We start from the raw sequence: 22,487 nt of genomic DNA, 5'->3' as shown, positions 1-22,487 counted from the left end.
GAGGGGATTGGGGGAGAGAGAGGGGATTGGGGGAGAGAGAGGGGATTGGGGGAGAGAGAGGGGATTGGGGGAGAGAGAGGGGATTGGGGGAGAGAGGGGATTGGGGGAGAGAGGGGATTGGGGGAGAGAGGGGATTGGGGGGAGGAGAGGGGATCGAAGGAGGTGGTAGGGGATTGAGGGGGGAGGAGAGGAGATCAAGGGGAGGGGGAAAGAGCGGATTGGGGGGGAGAGGGGAAGGGATTGGGGGGGGAGAGGGGAGGGGATCGAAAGGGAGGAGATGGGGTTGAAGGAGGAGGAGAGGGGGGGTCGAAGGGTGGGGAGAGGTGAGGGAATCGAGGGGGGGATGAGAGGGATCGAAAGGGGTGGGAGGGGAGTGGAGCCCGAAGTGGGGGGAGAAGTTCAGGAACTTGGGAGGAGGACGGTGAGAATGGTGGAGAGAGTGGGGGGGGGGGGGGGTGGGGGGCTGTACATGGTCAGGGTTTAAAGGAGGGTGGGCGGGGAATGAGAGCAAGAACATGATTGTGATCCAGATGGGAAGACAGATTCTCCCACCCTCTGTTAAGTCTGAAGCACATTCTTCCACCCCCCACCCCCTTTTCACCTCTCCTCCCCCCCAGACCGCAGCAGTTCAAGAAGGCAGCTCAAAACCACCCTCTCAAGGGCAACTAGAAATAGGAAATAAATAAATACATTTTTAAAAATGAGAGCGTCTTCTGTGTTGGTTCTACAGTAACATGCATATCATTACATTTATGTGTTATTTGCCGGACTCGACTATTCCAATGTTCTCCTGACCAGTTGTCCATCTTCCACCCTCAATGAACTTGAGCTCATCCAAAACTCTGCTTCCCGTATCCTAACACGCAGCAAGTCCCATTCACCCATCCCCCCTGTACTCCTTACCTACACTGGCTCATGGTCCACCAACAGCGTTCCCACTAAACTTCAAAGAGTACAGCAGAACATCAGCCACCTCAAAACATAGCAGTGAAAATCTCTTAAAAATGGAGCATAAAGTATTTTACAATTTATTGCCAGCCCATGTTTAATGATCCTTCTCTCCTCTCACAAGCCCTGATACGGATGGACGTGCTACTCTCCCACAACCCAGACACTTTCGCAGAAGAACGATGGTTGCAGATAACCCAGCCTGATGTAAAACATCCTTAAACTTTGCAAACGTCCCAAGGTGCTTCACAGAAACATTATCAGACACAATTTGACACCAAGTCACATAAGGAGATATTAGGACAGGTGACTAAAAGCTTGGTCGAAGAGGTTGGTTTTAAGGAGCATCTTAAAGGACGAAAGAAAGGTAGAGAGGCGGCGAGGTTTAGGGAGGGAATTCCAGAGCGAAGGCCCTAGGCGTCTGAAGGTATTGCCACCAATGCTGAGGTGAAGGAAATGGGGGATATGCAAGAGGCCAGAATTGGAGGAGCGCAGAGATCTCGGAGGGTTATAGGGCTGGATAAAGTTATAGGGATAGGGAGGGGTGAGGCCTTGGGGGGATTTGAACACAAGGATGAGAATTTTTTTTAAAAGGGAACGATGGTTCAAATATGGAAAGAGGACAGAGGTTGAAAGATGCAACAAGGCATTCGGAAAATTGAAAAAAGGGGCACCTGTGTGGGTTTGTGATTATGCTCAAATAAAGGAGTGCAGATTGACAGAGTGACATTATTGCATTAACCAACATATCTGTCACAAGAAACTGTTCAACTGGTCAAAAAGTTATCCAATCTTACAAAATCTGGTTGGACGGTCGTTTTTAAAATCCAGATTTTCAGGGTTCGCCTCTGGCCAAGTACTAAACGTTTCTCAATGTGTCACTGCGATCTCCCATTGGCCACCGCGCTGTAGCACAATGGGTCCATATAAAAAAAACCCTTACCTTATAATGTTGCGGGAAAGACGTCCCTCTTTCGCATTTCTTACACAACTCCGATGCACATGTTGTGCTGTTAGGGAAAAGACAAAGAGAGAAGCTGTGAAATAATCCTCCGTTCTGGATCAGGAGCAACGAACAGAAAAGTATCAGTAACAATGAGCGCTGCTTTTAGTAAATCGTCACAGTCCGACAGTAACTCATCCAGCTTGCAGAAGGACATGTTAGACCAAATTAGGCAGCCCATCCAAAGATTGTGAGCTCAACATTTCCCATCACAGAAGCAAGCTTCAATTCTCCACATTCACTCTGCATCCCATGCCCACTCCAGCCTCTCTGTCCCCGGCCTCCTACACTGTTAGAGACTGGGGAGAGAGAGACTGGTGGGCTAGGGGGGGGCAGTGACTGGTGGGGGGGCGGGGGGGAGGGGGGGAAGAGACAGGAGGGGGGGGCAGTGACTGGGGGGAAGGAGATACTGGGGGTGGGGGGAGGAGAGACTGGGGGTGGGGGGAGGAGAGACTGGGGAGAGAGAAACTGGAGCGGTGGGGGGGCAGTGACTGGGGTGGGGGGGGAAGAGAGACTGGGGGGGGGCCAGGAGAGACTGGGGGGGGGGGTCAGGAGAGACTGGGGGGGGGGGGGGTCAGGAGAGACTGGGGGGGGGGGTCAGGAGAGACTGGGGGGGGGGGGTCAGGAGAGACTGGGGGGGGGGGGTCAGGAGAGACTGGGGGGGTCAGGAGAGACTGGGGGGGGGGGTCAGGAGAGACTGGGGGGGGGTCAGGAGAGACTGGGGGGGGGGGGGTCAGGAGAGACTGGGGGGGGCAGGAGAGACTGGGGGGGGCAGGAGAGACTGGGGGGGCAGGAGAGAATGGGGGGGCAGGAGAGACAGACTGGGGGGAGAGAGACAGACTGAGGGGAGAGAGACAGACTGAGGGGAGAGAGACAGACTGGGGGGAGAGAGACAGACTGGGGGGAGAGAGACAGACTGGGGGGAGAGAGACAGACTGGGGGGAGAGAGACAGACTGGGGGGAGAGAGACAGACTGGGGGGAGAGAGACAGACTGGGGGGAGAGAGACAGACTGGGGGGAGAGAGACAGACTGGGGGGAGAGAGACAGACTGGGGGGAGAGAGACAGACTGGGGGGAGAGAGACAGACTGGGGGGAGAGAGACAGACTGGGGGGAGAGAGACAGACTGGGGGGAGAGAGACAGACTGGGGGGAGAGAGACAGACTGGGGGGAGAGAGACAGACTGGGGGGAGAGAGACAGACTGGGGGGAGAGAGACAGACTGGGGGGAGAGAGACAGACTGGGGGGAGAGAGACAGACTGGGGGGAGAGAGACAGACTGGGGGGAGAGAGACAGACTGGGGGGAGAGAGACAGACTGGGGGGAGAGAGACAGACTGGGGGGAGAGAGACAGACTGGGGGGAGAGAGACAGACTGGGGGGAGAGAGACAGACTGGGGGGAGAGAGACAGACTGGGGGGAGAGAGACAGACTGGGGGGAGAGAGACAGACTGGGGGGGGCGACATAGACTGGGGGGGGCGACATAGACTGGGGGGGGGCGACATAGACTGGGGGGGGCGACATAGACTGGGGGGGGCGACATAGACTGGGGGGGGCGACATAGACTGGGGGGGGCGACATAGACTGGGGGGGGCGACATAGACTGGGGGGGGCGACATAGACTGGGGGGGGCGACATAGACTGGGGGGGGCGACATAGACTGGGGGGGGCGACATAGACTGGGGGGGGCGACATAGACTGGGGGGGGCGACATAGACTGGGGGGGGCGACATAGACTGGGGGGGGCGACATAGACTGGGGGGGGCGACATAGACTGGGGGGGGCGACATAGACTGGGGGGGGCGACATAGACTGGGGGGGGCGACATAGACTGGGGGGGGCGACATAGACTGGGGGGGCGACATAGACTGGGGGGGGCGACATAGACTGGGGGGGGCGACATAGACTGGGGGGGGCGACATAGACTGGGGGGGCGACATAGACTGGGGGGGGCGACATAGACTGGGGGGGGCGACATAGACTGGGGGGGGCGACATAGACTGGGGGGGGCGACATAGACTGGGGGGGCGACATAGACTGGGGGGGGCGACATAGACTGGGGGGGGCGACATAGACTGGGGGGGGCGACATAGACTGGGGGGGGCGACATAGACTGGGGGGGGCGACATAGACTGGGGGGGGCGACATAGACTGGGGGGGGCGACATAGACTGGGGGGGGCGACATAGACTGGGGGGGGCGACATAGACTGGGGGGGGCGACATAGACTGGGGGGGGCGACATAGACTGGGGGGGGCGACATAGACTGGGGGGGGCGACATAGACTGGGGGGGGGCGACATAGACTGGGGGGGGCGACATAGACTGGGGGGGGCGACATAGACTGGGGGGGGCGACATAGACTGGGGGGGGCGACATAGACTGGGGGGGGCGACATAGACTGGGGGGGGCGACATAGACTGGGGGGGGCGACATAGACTGGGGGGGGCGACATAGACTGGGGGGGGCGACATAGACTGGGGGGGGGCGACATAGACTGGGGGACATAGACTGGGGGGGGCGACATAGACTGGGGCGGTGGGGGTGACTCTCTGTCTGGAGTAAAAATAAAATTGGGAAGGTGGCTCAACTGTGGCTAACAAGGGAAATTAGAGATAGTATTAAATCCAAGGAAGAGGCATATAAATTGGCCTGAAAAAGCATCAAACCTGAGGACTGGGAGAAATTTAGAATTCAGCAGAGGAGGACAAAGGGATTAATTAGGAGGGGAAAAATAGAGTATGAGAGGAAGCTTGCTGGGAACATAAAAACTGACTGCAAAAGCTTCTATAGATACGTGAAGAGAAAAAGATTATTGAAGACAAAAAGTAGGTCCCTTGTCGTCAGAATCAGGTGAATTTATAATGGGTAACAAAGAAATGGCAGACCAGTTAAATAAATACTTTGCTTCTGTCTTCACGAAGGAAGACACAAATACCCTTCTGGAAATACTAGGGGACCGAGCATCTAGTGAGAAGGAGGAACTGAAGGAAATTCATATTAGGCGGGAAATTGTGTTAGGGAAATTGATGGGATTGAAGGCAGATAAATCCCCGGGGCCTGATGGTTTGCATCCCAAAGTACTTAAGGAAGTAGCCCTAGAAATAGTGGATGCATTGATGATCATTTTCCAACAGTCTATCGACTCGGGATCAGTTCCTATGGACTGGAGGGTAGCTAATGTAACACCACTTTTTAAAAAGGAGGGAGAGAGAAAACTGGTAATTATAGATCGGTTAGCCTGACATCGGTAGTGGGGAAAATGTTGGAATCAATTATTAAAGATGAAATAGCAGCACATTTGGAAAGCAATGACAGGATCGGTCCAAGTCAGCATGGATTTATGAAAGGGAAATCCTGCTTGACAAATCTTTGAGAATTTTTTCAGGATGTAACTGGTAGAGTGGACAAGGGAGAACCATGGATGTGGTGTATTTAGACAGTCGAAAGGCTTTTGACAAGGTCCCACACAAGAGATTAGTGTGCAAAATTAAAGTACATGGTATTGGGGGTAGTGTACTGACATGGATAGAGAACTGGTTGGCAGACAGGAAGCAGAGAGTTGGGATAAATAGGTCCTTTTCAGAATGGCAGGCAGTGACTAGTGGGGTGCCGCAGGGCTCAGTGCTGGGAGCCCAGCTATTTACTATATACATTAATGATTTGGATGAGGGAATTGAGTGTAATATCTCCAAGTCTGCAGCTGACACTAAGCTGGGTGGCGGTGTGAGTTGTGATGAGGACGCTAAAAGGCTGCAGGGTGACTTGGACAGGTTAGGTGAGTGGGCAAATGCATGGCAGATACAGTATAATGGGGATAAATGTGAGGTTATCCACTTTGGTGGCAAAAACACGAAGGCAGAATATTATCTGAATGGCTGCAGATTAGGAAAAGGGGAGGTGCAACGAGACCTGGGTGTCATGGTACATCAGTCATTGAAAGTTGGCATGCAGGTACAGCAGGCAGTGAAGGAGGCAAATGCTATGTTGGCCTTCATAGCTAGGGGATTTGAGTATAGGAACAGGGAGGTCTTACTGCAGTTGTACAGGGCCTTGGTGAGGCCACACCTGGAATATTGTGTTCAGTTTTGGTCTCCTAATCTGAGGAAGGATGTTCTTGCTATTGAGGGAGTGCAGCGAAGGTTCACCAGACTGATTCTCGGGATGGCAGTACTGACATATGAGGAGAGACTGGATCGACTGGGCCTGTATTCACTGGAGTTCAGAAACATGAGGGGGATCCCATAGAAACATATAAAATTCTGACGGGGCTAGACAGGTTAGATGCAGGAAGAATGTTCCCGATGTTGGGGAAGTGCAGAACCAGGGGACATAATCTAAGGATAAGGGGTAAGCTATTTAGGACTGAGATGCGGAGAAACTTCTTTACTCAGAGGGTTGTTAACCTGTGGAATTCCCTAGCGCAGAGAGTTGTTGATGCCAGTTCATTGGATATATTCAAGAAGGAGTTAGATATGGCCCTTACAGCTAAAGGAATCAAGGGGTATGGAGAGAAAGTGGGAAAGGAGTACTGAGGTGAATGATCAGCTGTGATCTTAATGAATGGTGGTGCAGGCTCAAAAAGCTGAATGGCCTACTCCTGCATCTATTTTCTATGTTTCTATGTTTCTCCATAATCCCAATTATATCATATTTGTTAATAGCTGCCTGTGCAGTTAATTCATTCACCTTATTGCGAATACACCTGGCATTGAGGCACAGAGCCTTCGGGCGTATCTTTTTAACACACTTTGTCCCTTTAGACTTTTGCTGTAATGTGGCCCTTTTTGATTTTTGCCTTGGGTTTCTCTGCCCTCCTTTCTTCTTTCTATCTTTTGCTTCTGCCCCCAATTTACTTCCCTCTGTCTCCCTGCATAGGTTCCCATCCCCCTGCCATATTAGTTTAACCCCTCCCCAACAGCACTAGCAAACATTCCCCCTAAGACATTGGTTCCAGTCCTGCCCAGTTGCAGACTGTCCAGTTTGTACTGGTCCCATCTCCCCCAGAACCGGTTCCAATGTCCCAGAAATTTGAATCCCTCCCTCCTGCACCATTCCTCAAGCCACGTATTCATCTGAGCTATCCTGCAATTCCTACTCTGTGCGCGCTAGGTCCGTGCAGCAGGGCTGGTCTCCAGTCGTCTTGGTTAATCCTTGCTCCTGGACCCAGTCCTAGCTCTGTCAAGCCCGTATGGTGGCTGGTGTGCAACGGCCACCCCACGTTAAAAAATTGCACGCACAGGCATCTTCTACCCTTCAAGATTTAGTTCGAGACCTGGAATTTTGGCTCCTTCATTGTAACACCTGTGAACTTTTTGACGTGGAAGCAAGTCATCCTCGATTCGAGGGACCGCCTATAATGACTCATCCAGAGGCCTGGACAAATGATCCGGAGACGTGAGTTCAAATGCCACCATGACAGCTAGGGAATTTAAATTGAGTTAATTAAATGAATCTGAAATAAAAAGCTGGTATCAGTAATGGTGACCATGAAACTCAGACTGACACAAAAACCCATCTGCTTCACTAATGTCCTTTAGGGAAGCAAATCTGCTGTCCTTACCTGGTCTGGCCTATATGTGACTCCAGACCTACTGCAATATGGTTGACTCTTAATTGCCTAGCAAGCCACTCAGTTGGAACAGACCGCTACGAGAAACAATAATAAATAAAATTGGCATCGATCTAGGCACCGGCTTCGAGCACCACAACGGTTCAGCCAGCCCAGTCAATCTTGCAAAGTCAAGTAACAATCTGACACAGTAATACTCACAGAATTGTACCCCTCAGCCAATGTCCTATACTTCTCCATCGCCAGAGATGGAGGTACAGTGGGAGGGAGTGGCCCTGGGAGTCCTCAACATTAACTCCAAACCCCATGGCTTCAGGTCAAACATGGGCAAGGAAACCTCCTGCTGATTACCACCTTCTGCCCTCCGAGCTGATGAATCAGTATTCTTCCATGTTGAACACCACTTGGAAGAAGCACTGAGGGTAGCAAGGGCACAGAATGAGTGGGGGACTTCAACATCCAAGACCAAGAGTGGCTCAGTAGCACCACGACTGTCCAAATTGGCCGAGTCATGAAGGACATAGCTGCCAGACTGCGCTTGTGGCAGGTGGTGAGAGAACCAACATGAGGGAAAAACCTACTTGACCTCGTCCTCACCAATCTACCTGTGCAGATGCATCTGTCCATGCTAGTAGTAGTGACCACCGCACAGTCCTTGTGGAGACGAAGTCCTGTCTTCACACTGAGAACACCCTCCATCATGTTGTGTTGCACGACCACAGTGCTAAATGGGATAGAAACATCGAAACATAGAAAATAGGTGCAGGAGTAGGCCATTTGGCCCTTTGAGCCTGCACCACCATTCAATAAGATCATGGCTGATCATTCACCTCAGTACCCCTTTCCTGCTTTCTCTCCATACCCCTTGATCCCTTTAGACCTACGAGCAATATCTAACTCCCTCTTGAATATATCCAATGAACTGGCATCAACAACTCTCTGCGATAGGGAATTCCACAGGTTAACAACTCTCTGAGTGAAGAAGTTTCTCCTCCTCTCAGTCCTAAATGGCTTACCCATAATCCTGAGACTGTGTCCCCTGGTTCTGGACTTCTCCAACATCGGGAACATTTTGCCAGCATCTAACCTGTCCAGTCCCTTCAGAATTTTATATGTTTCTATGAGATCCCCCTCACTTTTCTGAACTCCAGTGAATACAGGCCCAGTCGATCCAGTCTCTCCTCATATGTCAGTCCTGCCATCCCAGCGATCAGTCTGCTGAACGTTCGCTGCACTCCCTCAATAGCAAGAATGTCCTTCCTCAGATTAGGAGACCAAAACTGAACACAATACTCCAGGTGAGGCCTCACCAAGGCCCTGTACAACTGCAGTAAGATCTCCCTGCTTGTATACTCAAATCCCCTAGCTATGAAGACTTCTTATTTGAAGGCTCCATTTGCCTTCTTCACCGCCTGCTGTACCTGCATGCCAACTTTCAATGACTGATGAACCATGACACCCAGGTCTCTTTGCACCCCTCTTTTCCTAATCTGCCGCCATTCAGATAATATTCTGCCTTCGTGTTTTTGCCACCAAAGTGGATAACCTCACATTTATCCACATTATACTGCATCTGCGGCTCACCTAACCTGTCCAAGTCACCCTGCAGCGTCTTAGCATCCTCCTCACAGCTCACACCGCCACCCAGCTTAGTGTCATCCGCAAACTTGGAGATATTACACTCAATTCCTTCATCTAAATCATTAATGTATATAGTAAATAGCTGGGGTCCCAGCACTGAGCCCTGCGGCACCCTACTAGTCACTGCCTGCCATTCTGAAAAGGACCCATTTATCCCGACTCTCTGCTTCCTGTCTGCCAACCAGTTCTCTATCCACATCAGTACATTACCCCAATACCATGTGCTTTAATTTTGCACACCAATCTCTTCTTTGGGACCTTGTCAAAAGCCTTTTGAAAGTCCAAATACACCACAGCCACTGGTTCACCCTTGTCCACTCTACTAGTTACATCCTCAAAAAATTCTAGAAGAGTTGTCAAGCATGATTTCCCTTTCATAAATCCATGCTGACTTGGACCAATCCTGTCACTGCTTCCCAAATGCACTGCTATTTCATCTTTAATAATTGATTCCAACATTTTCCCCACTACTGATGTCAGGCTAACCGGTTTTCTCTTTCCCTTTTTTAAAAAGTGGTGTTACATTAGCTACCCTCCAGTCCATAGGAGCTGATCCCGAGTCGATAGACTGTTGGAAAATGATCACCAATGCATCCACTATTGCTAGGGCCACTTCCTTAAGTAGTCTGGGATTCAGACTATCAGGCCCCGGGGATTTATCGGACTTCAATCCAATCAATTTCCCGAACACAATTTCAAGCCTAATAAGGATTTTCTTTCTCACTGGACCTGTGGTCCCCTAGTATTTCTGGAAGGTTACTTGTGTCTTCCTTCGTGAAGACAGAACCAAAGTATTTGTTCAACTGGTCTGCCATTGCTTTGTTCCCCATTATAGATTTATTTGAATCTGACTGCGAGGGACCTACTTTTGTCTTCACTAATCTTTTTCTGTTCACGTATCTATAGAAGCTTTTGCAGTCAATTTTTATGTTCCCAGCACGCTTCCTCTCATACTCTATTTTCCCCTCCTAATTAAATCCTTTGTCCTCCTCTACTAAATTCTAAATTTCACCCAGTCCTCAGGTGTGCGTCTTTTTTGGCCAATTCCTTGGATCTAACACTATTCTTAATTTCCCTTGTTAGCCACGGTTGAGCCACCTTCCCCATTTTATTTTTACTCCAGACAGGGATGTACAATTGTTAAAGTTCATCCATGTGATCTTTAAATGTTTGCCATTGCCTATCTGTCATCAACCCTTTAAGGTCATTTGCCAATCTATTCTAGCCAATTCATGTCTCTTACCATCGAAGTTACCTTTCCTTAAGTTCAGGACCCTAGTCTCTAAATTAACTGTGACACTCACCATTTTAATAAAGAATTCTACCATATTATGGTCACTCTTCCCCAAGGGGCCTCGCATAACAAGATTGCTAATTAGTCCTTTCTCATTACACATCACCCAGTCTAGGATGGCCCAGCCCTCTAGTTGGTTCCTCAACATATTGGTCTCGAAAACCATCCCTAATACACTCCAGGAAATCCTCCTCCACCGTATTGCTATCAGTTTGGTTAGCTCAATCTATATGTAGATTAAAGTCGCCCATGATAACTGCTGTACCCTTCTTGCATGCATCCCTAATTTCTTGTTTGATGCTGTCCCCAACCTCACTACTATTGTTTGGTGGTCTGTACACAATTCCCACTAGCGTTTTCTGCCCTTTGGTATTCCGCAGCTCCACCCATACAGATTCCATATCATCCAAGCTAATGTCCTTCCTTAATTTCCTCTTTAACCAGTACTGCTACCCCACCTCATTTTTCTTTCTGTCTATCCTTCCTGAATGTTGAAAACCCCTGGATGTCTAGCTCCCAGCCTTGGTCACCCTGGAGCCATGTCTCCGTGATGCCAATTAAATCATATTCCTTAATTGCTGCCTGTGCAGTTAATTCGTCCACCTTATTTCGAATACTCCTTGCATTGAGGCATAGAGCCTTCAGGCTTGTCTTTTTAACACACTTTGCCCCTTTGGAATTTTGCTGTAATGTGGCCCTTTTTGATTTTTGCCTTGGGTTTCTCTGCTCTCCACATTTACTTTTCTTCTTTCTATCTTCTGCCCCCATTCTACTTCCCTGTCTCCCTGCATTGGGTCCCATCCCCCTGACATATTAGTTTAACCCCTCCCCAACAGCACTAGCAAACACTCCCCCTAGGACATTGGAACCTGGGCAGGACCAGAACCAATATCCCAGGAATTTGAATCCCTCCCTTCTGCACCACTCTTCAAGCTATGTATTCATCTGAACTATCCTGTGATTCCTGCTGTGATTAGCACGTGGCACTGGTAGCAATCCTGAGATTGCTACCTTTGAGGTCCTATTTTTTAATTTAACTCCTAGCTCCCTAAATTTCATTTGTAGGACCTCATCCCGTCTTTTTTTACCTATATCGTTGGTACCTATATATACCACGACAACTGGATGTTCACCCTCCCCCTCCAAAATGTCCTGAAGCTGCTCCTCGACATCCTTGACCCTTGCTCTAGGGAGACAACATACCATCCTGGAGTCTCGATTGTGGCCGCAGAAACATCTATCTATTCCCCTTACAATAGAATTCCCTACCACTATCGTTCTCCCACTCTTTTTCCTGCCCTCTTGGGCAGCAGAGCCACCCAAGGTGCCATGAACTTGGCTGCTGTTGCCTTCCTCTGATGAGTCATCCTCCCCAACTGTACCCAAAGCGGTTTATCTGTTTTGCAGGGAGATGACCGCAGGGGACCCCTGCACTACCTTCCTTCCACTGCTCTTCCTGTTGGTCACCCATTCCCTATCTGTCTGTGTAACCTTTACCTGTGGTATGACCAACTCACTAAATGTGCTATTCACGGCATCCTCAGCATCGTGGATGCTCCAGAGTGAATCCACGTGCAGCTCCAGTGCCGCAATGCGGTCTGTCAGGAGCTGCAGCAGGATACACTTCCCGCACATGTAATCGTCAGGTACACTAGAAGCGTCCCTGAGTTCCCACATAGCACAGGAGGAGCATGACATGGGTCCGAGCTCTCCTGCCATGACTTAACCCCTAGATTAACTTAATTTGGCAACAATGATAAAGGTTACCTACTGATAAAGAAAATAAAAATTACTCACCAATCACCAGCCAATCACTTACCCCCTTGGCTGTGACATCACCCTTCGATTTCTTTCTACTTTTTTGCCTTCTCACCCTGCACCGGCTGGCCTCCCGATGTTGGGCTTTTTATAGGCCTCCCAACGCTGCCGCTCCGCCTCCTCGATGTCCCGCTGGCCTCCCGACGTTGGGCCTTTTATAGGCCTCCTGACGTTGCCGCTCCAACTCCTCGATATTCCGCTGGCCTCCCGATGATGTTGATAGATTCAGAAAAGAGCTAGCAGCACAAAACTAGGGATTCATGAGGTGCTGTGGACCATCAGCAGCTGAATTGTATTCCATCACAATCTACAACCTCATGGACTGCCATATCCATCAATCTACCAGTACCATCAAGCCAGGGGACCAACCCTGGTTCAAAGAGGAATGCAGAAGAGCATGCCAGGAGCAGCACCAGGCGTACCTAAAAATGAGGTGTCAACCTGGGGAAGATGCAACACAGGATTACATGCATGCTAAACAGTGGAAGCAGCATGCTATAGACAGAGCTAAGCGATCCCACAATCAACGGATCAGATCAAAGCTCTGCAGTCCTGCCACATCCAGTCCTGAATGGTGGTGGACAATTAAACGCTTGCTGAATATCCCCATCCGCAACGATGGCTGAGTCCAGCACACGAGTGCAAAACACAAGACTGAAACAATTGCAACCATCTTCAGCCAGAAGTGCCATGTGGATGATCCATATTGGTCTCCTCCCGAGATCCCCACCATCACAGGAGCCAGTCTTCAGCCAATTCGATTCACTCCACATGATATCAAGAAACGGCTGAGCATACTGGATACAGCAAAGGCTATGGGCTCCAACAATATTCCCACTGTTGTGCTGAAGACTTGTGCTCCAGAACTAGCCGTGCATCTAGCAAAGCTGTTCCAGTATAGCTACAACACTGGCATTTACCCGACAATGTGGAAAACTGCCCAGGTATGTCCTGTCCACAAAAAGCAAGACAAATCCAATCCGGCCAATTACTGCCCCATCAGTATACTCTCAATCACAGCAAAGTGATGAAAGGTGTCATCGACAGTTCTATCAAACAGCACTTACTCACCAATAACCTGCTCAATGGTGCTCAGTTTGGGTTCCGCCAGGACCACTTGGCTCCAGACCTCATTATAGCCTTGGTCCTAACATGAACAAAACAGCTGAATTCCAGAGGTGAAGTGAGAGTGACTGCCCTTGACATCAAGGCAGCACTTGACCGAGTGTGGCATCAAAAAGCCGGAGTAAAATTTAAGTCAATGGGAATCAGGGGGTAATCTCACCACTGGCTGGAGTCATGCCTAGCACAAAGGAAGATGGTTGTGGTTTTTGAAGGTCAATCATCTGAACCCCAGGACATCGCAGCAGGAGTCCCTCAGGGCAGTGTCCTAGGCTCAACCATCTTCAGCTACTTCATCAATGACTTTCCCTCCATCATAAGGTCAGAAGTGGGGATGATTGCATAGTGTTCAGTTCCATTCGCAACTCCTCAGATAATGAAGCAGTCCATAGCCGCATGCAGAAAGACCTGAACGACATTCAGGGTTGGACTGATCATCATAGGCAGTCCCTCGGAGTCGAGAATGACTTGCTTCCACTCTAAAAGTGAGTTCTCAGGTGACTGAAGAGTCCAATGTGGGACCGACAGTCTCTTTCACAGGTAGGGCAGACAGTGGTTGAAGGAACGGGTGGGTCCGGGAGCCTGGGTTGACGAATGCTCCTTCCGCTGTCTATCCTTGGTTTCTGCTTGTTCTCGCCGATGGGACTCGAGTTGCTCAGTGCCTTCCTGGATGCTCTTCCTCCACTTTGGGTGGTCTTGGGCCAGGGATTCCCAGGAATCCAGTTGGGGATGTTGCACTTTGTCAGGGGGGCTTTGAGGGTGTCCTTGAAGTGTTTTCTCTGCCCACTTGGGGCTCGCTTGGGTTGATAGGTGGCAAGTAACAATTGCGCCACACAAATGCTAGGCAATGACCATCTCTAACAAACGAGTGTCTAACCACCGTCCCTTGACATTCAATGGCATTACCATCACCAAATCACCCACCATCAACATCCTGAGGGTCACCATTGACCAGAAACCTAACTGGACCAGCCACATAAATACAATGGCAACAGAGCAGGTCAGAGGCCTGGTATTCTGTGGTGAGTGCATCACCTTCTGAATCTCCATAGCCTTTCCACCATCTACAAGGCACAAGTCAGGAGTGTGCTGGAATACTCTCCACTTGCCTGGATGAGTGCAGCTCCAATGAAGAACAAAGCAGCCCGCTTGATTGGCACCCCATCCACCACCTTCAACATTCACTCTCTCCACCATCAGCGCACCGTGGCTGCAGTATGTACCATTTATAAGATGCACTGCAGCAACTCACCAAGGCTTCTTCAGCAGCACCTCCCAAACCCGCAACCTCTACCACCTAAAAGGACAAGGGCAGCAGATGCAGGGGAACACCATCACCTGTAAATTTCCCTCCAGGTTTTACACCATCTTGACTTGGAAATATATCGCCATTTCTTCATTGTCGCTGGGTCAAAAGCCTGGAACTCCCTCCTTAACAGCATTGTGGGAGTAACTTCACCACACATGCTGCGGGGGTTCAAGGCAGCGGCTCACCACCACCTTCTCAAGGTCAATTACGGATGAGCAATAAATGCTGGCCTTGACATGATGCCCACATTCCAGAACAAATTTTTAAAAAAAGATGTAGCCTGGCCTGCTGAGTGTTTGTAGCCTTTACTGTTTTTATAGTGGGATTAAAATTGGACCCACATAGTGGGTTTAAAATAGGAACACATGCTCACAGACTTCCCCAAATCTGATGTTGGAGTGTAGTCGCTGTCTGTTCCAGCACGCTTTATTATGAAGATAGGAGATACATTTACCGAATGTGCAAGTGACAGACTATCAAACCTATGCAATCCTATGGATTATATACTATCTGATATCGTATGGTGTTTCCTCATTGGTAGTCTGGAGCATGGTTATATTGTTTAGCTGCTAAGATGGAGCTGTGCTTTACCTGGTCTGTCCCTTTAAAGCTGGAGTACCAACCTTCCAAGATTACCCTAGCATCTCAACAATTAAAGATTAATTTCCATGACGCTGCTGTAAGCAACCCAGGAAAAAAAAAATCACTGGGGCATTAAAAGACTGTTTTATTACATTTTCTTTGTAAACGCTTTTCTTTATTAGTTATAAAACTATTGGACATGGGGAATAAAGGCTGGTTAACTGACAATGAAGAATCATCCAATAGGGTAACGAGGTGTCTATTCACTTTCCGAGTGGCATGGGATGGCGGGGCACCGCGTTGATGGACATGTCGGGTGACCAATGGTGGGAGTGTGGGGGCGGGGCAGTTGGAGACCAGAGGTCATGTGATGAAACCTCCAAGAATATGTCCAACCAGAGTTGGCAACCATATTTAAAGCTGCTGCTCACAATGTCCTTGTGGCACTGTGGGATGTCCTGAGGTCGTGAAAGGCACAATATAAATGGTGAGATGCTGAGGCTTCAAGTAATTTTTTTTCTTTGCTGCCACCCCCTCCAATTTTTCCACAATCCCTTTGCTGCCTGATAATGGGTCCCTGGGCACCACTTTAGGCGGAAACTCTAGATGGACATATTTCTGGAGGTTTTATCACATGACCTCCCGCCTTCAACTAACCCGCCCAGTCAAAGACTGCATCTCCCATCTCCAATATTTTTATAACCAATAAACAAGTGTTCAAAGAAAATTTAATTGTTTATTCTCCTAGAATGCTCGCAGCAATATCCAGGAGATTCATATTTAATTCCTGGCGATTCCAGGGCAATCTTGGAGAGTTGACATCATTAGCACCACGAGCCCTCTTATCCTTCACCCAAGTTCACGTGTGACCATTAACAGTGACATGGGGGAGGGAGCCGATGAGAGGCACCTCAGCAAACCCAGATTTTGTCCTCACCTGAGATCCACATACATGTACTTCATAGAATCCGAGAATGATACAGCACAGAAGGAGGCCATTTGGCCCATCATGTCTGTGCTGGCTCTTTGGTAGTGCTATCCAATTAGTCCCATTCGCCCATAGCCCTGTAAATGTTTCCCCTTTAAGTATTTATCCAAAACCCTTTTGAAAGTTACTATTGAATCTGCTTCCACCACCCTTTCAGGCAGTGCGTTCCAGATCACAATAACTCACTGAATAAAAAAAATTCTCATCTCGCCTCTGGTTCTTTTGCCAATTATCTTAAATCTAATGTTCTCTGGTTACTGACCCTTCTGCCACTGGAAACAGTTTCTCCTTATTTACTCTATCAAAACTCTATTGCGGTACCATTCTAGTAAATCTCGGTACCCTTTCCAAGGTCTTGACATCTTTCCTAAAGTGCGCGGCCAGGATTGGACACAATATTCCAGCTAAGGGCTAACCAGTGTTTTTTAAAAGGGTTATAGCAAAGGCTTACTGCTTAATGTTTCTGCAGTGCCAGAGAATGGAACACTTCACTTGTGAAAATTATCCTGCACTTGAGAAATACCCAACAGCATTGCCCCTCTCCCTGATCAATGTGACTAGAGCTTTAGTACTCATGGGAGGATCGGCCAATGGAGACGGTGCTCAAAACAGCCCACTTAGGCCTGGCATCAGAGAAATTAGATAGAACTTTGGAACAGAAACAGGCTATTCAGCCCAAATGGTCTATACCAGTGTTTATGCTCCACAGGAGTCTCCTATTCTATTTTATCTAACCATATCTGCATATCCTTCTACGCCTTTCTCTCTCCGATACCTATCTAGCTTCCTCTTCAATGCATCTCTGATACGCACCTCAATCACTCCTTATAGTAGCAAGTTTCACATTCTCATCACTTTCTGGGTAAAGAAGTTTCTCCTGAATTCCCTATTGGATTTATTAGTGACCATCTTATATTTATGATCACTAGTTTTGGGACTCTCCCACAAGTGGAAGCATCTTCTCTACGTCTATCCTAGTAAATCCTGTCATAATTTTAAAGACCTCTATTTGGTCACCTCCAACCTTCTCATTTTTAGAGAAAAGAGCCGCAACCTGTTCAATCTTTTCTGATAGTTATAACCTTTCAGTTCGGGAATCATCCTTGTAAATCTTTTTTGCAACTTCTTCAGTGCCTCTCTATCCCAATTATAATATAGAGACTAGAACTGTGCACAGTACTCTAAGTGTGATCTAACCAAGGTTCAATACAAATTTAACATAACCTCTCTGCTTTTCAATTCTATTTCTCTAGAACTGCATTGTTTGCATTTTTTTTGGCCTTGTTAACTTTCCAGGACATTGATTTGAAAATAAAGGCAGTGACAGGAGTCAACTAATCGGGAACAATATCATCTTCTCATTTAAACAGTGAGCGCAGATGACATCACTAGTGGTACGATTTGGAGGGGCTACGGATGCCAGTGGTCATTGAAGAACTGAATTGACATTCAAATAGTACACTGCATTAAACAATTCATCTCCTCGATACTGTCCCAGACAGTAATTGGATGCTCCCCAGCTTACCCAGACTGTGGCGATGGAGGACCACACAATGAGTTCATAGTATCAGATCCAGCCACTCTGAAAAATTAATGGTTAGGGAACATTTAGAACCTTACCCTTTAAATTAGAATGCCAGTATTTTTTGTAATGTATTTTACTTTCTCTCTTTGTAACCATCCTTAGGTATCTATATGTGACTGGGGTGGGTGAGAAGCAGGAGCGTAATTTATGTTTCTTGTCACAACACATTGTAGGATGGAAGACACCACCATGACCAGCTTAAGAAAAGGGGATAGTGGAAAAGCCATGTTAGCCCATCTAACCTATCTCTTTCAATGATACATCTAGACTTATTTAAACTCTTGATGGATTGAATATTCAAAAGGGAGTATTTCAAAAAGAGAGTTGATTCAGATCTTTAAACCAACTGACAAGCTCTGCTGTTTACAACTTTCTCTACATTGTGTTTAAGAACATAATATAAGAATTAGGAACAGAAGTAGGCCCCTCAAGCCTGCTCCACCATTCAATAAGATCATAGCTGTACTTCAACCTCAACTCCACTTTCTCACCTGATCTCCATATCCCTTGATTTTCTGTTTTACCTCTTTAAAAAAAAAAAGCCTACGACCACACTAGTCTGAAAACACCTGATCTTGGAAACTAAGCAGAGTCAGGCCTGGTTAGTACTTGGATGGGAGACCGCCTGGGAATACCAGGTGCAGTAGGCTTTATAAAGGAGTTAGATGTAGTCCTTACTACTAGGGGGAATCGAGGGGTATGGCGAGGAAAGCAGGAATGGGTTACTGAAGTTGCATGTTCAGCCATGAACTCATTGAATGGCGGTGCAGGCTCGAATGGCCTACTCCTGCATGTATTTTCTATGTTTTCTATTTCCCCAAGAGCCAAAAATCTATCTATCTCAGCCTTGAAAAAACTCAACAATTCAACATCCAAACCCTTTGGGGTAGAGAATTCCAAAGATTCACAACCCTCTGAGTGAAGAAATTCCTCCTATCAGTCTTAAATGGCAGACTCATTATCTTGAGACATTGCCCCCGAGTTCCTCTCCAGCAAGGGGAAAGAACTTCTCAACATTTACCCTGTCAACCCCCTCAGAATCTTGTGTGTTTCAACGAGATCACCTCTCATTCTTCTAAACTCTAGAGAGTATAGGCCCAATCAACTCAATCTCTTTTCATAGGACAACAATGTCATCCCAGGAATCAATCCAGCGAACCTTCATTTCACTTCCTCTAAGGCAAGTATATCCTTCCTCAGATAAGGAAACCAAAACTGTGCACAGTACTCCAGGTGTGATCTCACCAAAGCCCTGTACAATTTCTTACTCTTGTACTAGTATAGCATGGGAACATGAAGAGGCTATTCAGCCCAACAACCCTGTTCCTTATTTATTAACTCACTAAATCCCTTCTTCCACCAAATAAACATCAAAATGTCTCTCGATTCCACATCTATGGTCATCTCCAATGGGCTTCCTTGGTAACTTTTTCAGCAACCCTATTACCCTTTGGATGAGAACATTGCACTTGACTTCTCTTCCAACTTCCTCATTTTTACCCTGGTTATCTCTGGAGTTCCCCCAAGGCCCCTTCAATTTCTTATCTACATGCTGCCCCTTGGTGACATCATCCGAAAACAAAACCTCAGATTCCACATGTACGCTGGCAACACCCAGTTCCACCTTACCATTACATCTCTCGACCCCTTCATTGTCTCTAATTTGTCCAGTACTGGATAAGCAGAAATTTCCTCCAACTAAATATTGGGAAAACTGAAGCCATTTTCTTCGGTCCTTGCCACAAACTCCGTTCCCCAGCCACCAACTCCATCCCTTTCTCTGGCAACTGTCTGAGACTGAACCAAACCGTTTGCAACCTTGGTGTTGTATTTGACCCGGAGATGAGCTTCTGACCACATATCTGCTCCAGCACTAAAACTGCCTACTTCCACCTCTGCAACATCGACCGACTCTGCCCCTGCCTCAGCTGCACAAGCTAAAACCTCACGGGGTTGGGATAATATATTAGCATGGATAGAGGAGTGGCTAACTAACAGAAAACAGAGAGTCGGGATAAATGGGTCATTTTCCAGTTGGCAAACAGTAATTCTTCTCTCAGAGGGTTGTAAATCTATGGAATTCTCTGCCCCAGAGAGCCCTGGAGGCTGGGTCATAGAATATATTTAAGGCGGAGATAGACAGATTTTTGAGCAATAAGGGTTATGGGGAGCAGGCAGGGAAATGGAGCTGAGTCCATGATCAGATCAGCCATGATATTGAATGGCGGAGCAGGCGCGAGGGGCCAAATAAGAACATAAGAACATAAGAAATAGGAGCAGGAGTGGGCCATACGGCCCCTCGAGCCTGCTCCGCCATTTAATACGATCATGGCTGATCCGATCATGGACTCAGGTCCACTTCCCTGCCCGCACTCCATAATGCCTTACTCCCTTGTTGTTTAAAAAACTGTCTATTTCTATTTTAAATTTATTCAATGTCCCAGCTTCCACAGCTCTCTGAGGCAGCAAATTCCACAGATCCACAACCAGAAGAAATTTTTCCTCGTCCCAATTTTAAATGGGCAGCCCCTTATTCTAAGATTATGCCCTCTAGTTCTACTCTCCCCTATCAGTGGAAACATCCTCTCTGCATCCACCTTGTCAAGCCCCCTCATAATCTGATACGTTTCGATAAGATCACCTCTCATTCTTCTGAATTCCAATGAGTAGAGGCCCAACCTAATCAACCTTCCCTCATAAGTCAACCACCTCATCTCCAGAATCAACCTAGTGAACCTTCTCTGAACTGCCTCCAAAGCAAGTATATCCTTTCGTAAATATGGAAACCAAAACTGCATGCAGTATTCCAGATACGGCGTCACCAATACCCTGTACAACTGTAGCAAGACTTCCCTGCTTTTATACTCCATCCCCTTTGCAATAAAGGCCAAGATTCCATTGGCTTTCCTGATCACTTGCTGTACCTGCATACTAACCTTTTGTGTTTCATGCACAAGTACCCCCACGTCCCGCTGTACTGCAGCACTTTGCAATCTTTCTCCATTTAAATAATAACTTGCTCTTTGATTTTTTTCTGCCAAAGTGTATGACCTCACACTTTCCAACATTATACTCCATCTTCCAAATTTTTGCCCACTCACTTAGCCTGGCTATGTTCTTTTGCAGGTTTTTTGTGTCCTCCACATACATTGCTTTTCCTCCCACCTTTGTATTATCAGCCAACTTGGCGACATACACTCAATCCCTTCTTCCAAGTCATTAATATGGATTATAAATAATTGGGGTCCCAGCACTGATCCCTGCGGCACCTCACTAGTTACTGATTGCCAACACGAGAATGAACCATTTATCCCGACTCTCTGTTTTTTGTTCATTAGCCAATCCTCTATCCATGCTAATATATTACCCCAACCCCGTGAACTTTTATCTTATGCAGTAATCTTTTATGTGTCCTTGTCAAATGCCTTCTGGAAGTCCAAATACGCCACATCCACTGGTTCCCCAACATTTTCGCAACCACAGATGTTAGGCTAACTGCTTTTTGTCTGCCCCTTTTTTAAATAGGGACGTTACTGTTGTGTATCTGTAAAGCATGCACTCCCATGTTCCGCCACCAGGGAGTGCATCCCCTGAAGTCCCAAGGGATCCCAGCATCCCTTGGGAGCACTGTATATAAGCCGGCCCCTAAGGCCTGTTCCTCACTCTGGAGTGTCTTATTAAAGACTGAGGTCACTGTTACTTTAACCTCCCTGTGTGAAGCCTCATTTGTGTTAGGAACACAATAACTGGCGACGAGAATACGAATCCAATGCAAAGATGCAGCAAACTGTGGGCATCCTGGAGAAGTTCTCGGCGAGTGAGGACTGGGAAGCCTATGTCGAACGGCTAGACCAGCAATTTGTCACCAACGAGCTGGACAGAGAAGGAAGCGCTGCAAAAAGGAGAGCGGTCCCCCTCACGGTCTGCAGGGCACCGACCTACAGCCTCATGAAGAATCTTCTGGCTCTGGTGAAACCCACAGATAAGTCATATGAGGAGCTATGTATACTAGTTCGGGAGCATCTTAACCTGAGGGGAGCGTGCTGATGGCGAGGTTTCGGTTCTACACGTGCCAGCGATCTGAAGGTCAGGAAGTGGCGAGCTATGTCGCCGAACTAAGGCGACTTGCAGGACAATGTGAGTTTGATAGCTACCTGGAGCAAATGCTCAGAGACTTTTTTGTACTGGGCATTGGCCACGAGACCATCCTACGAAAACTTTTGACTGTAGAGACACCGACCCTCAGTAAGGCCATTGCTATAGCACAGGCGTTTATGTCCACCAAACAAATCTCTCAGCACAGAAGTGTTAGCAATGTTCATAAATTAACTGGAACTGTGTTTGCGAGTAGTAATGTACAGGGCAGAAACCACTAGTCTGCAACTGCCAGCAGGCCTCAGGTGACCCAGATGACTCAAAGTCCCCAACAAAGGATGAATGCAAGGCAATTCACATCTTGTTGGTGTTGTGGAGGCTTCCATTCAGCCTATTCATGCCGCTTCAGAGGGTATGTTTGCAAGAGCTGTGGAACAATGGGGCACCTCCAAGGAGCTTGCAAACGAGCTGCAAGCTCTGCAAAACCTGCTAACCACCAAGTGGCAGAGGAAGATTGGTCCATGGTGGATCAAA

At 48.0% G+C, this 22,487-nt stretch overlaps 1 protein-coding gene and 1 pseudogene across 1 annotated transcript in view; one reads left to right on the top strand and one right to left on the bottom strand.

The window, feature by feature from the left end:
• LOC139255081 (flagellum-associated coiled-coil domain-containing protein 1-like) overlaps positions 1–16,284 on the bottom strand; it is a 147,287-nt gene extending 131,003 nt beyond the window's left edge. Inside the window, exons 1-2 of the mRNA XM_070873870.1 lie at positions 16,223–16,284; positions 1,892–1,958 (exon numbers count right to left, since the gene is read on the bottom strand). Of these exons, the coding sequence (XP_070729971.1) occupies positions 1,892–1,958; positions 16,223–16,284 (129 nt within the window). The remainder of the gene's footprint in view (positions 1–1,891; positions 1,959–16,222) is intronic.
• Positions 16,285–18,399: 2,115 nt separating this feature from the next.
• Positions 18,400–18,508, top strand: LOC139260601 (5S ribosomal RNA; annotated as a pseudogene).
• The last annotated feature ends 3,979 nt before the right edge of the window (positions 18,509–22,487 follow it).

The sequence above is a fragment of the Pristiophorus japonicus genome, chromosome 3 (genome assembly GCF_044704955.1).
Source record: "Pristiophorus japonicus isolate sPriJap1 chromosome 3, sPriJap1.hap1, whole genome shotgun sequence".
Classification (NCBI taxonomy): domain Eukaryota; kingdom Metazoa; phylum Chordata; class Chondrichthyes; family Pristiophoridae; genus Pristiophorus; species Pristiophorus japonicus.
The sequence above is the reverse complement of the archived record's forward strand: the minus strand, read 5'-3'. Positions and strand labels throughout refer to the sequence as shown.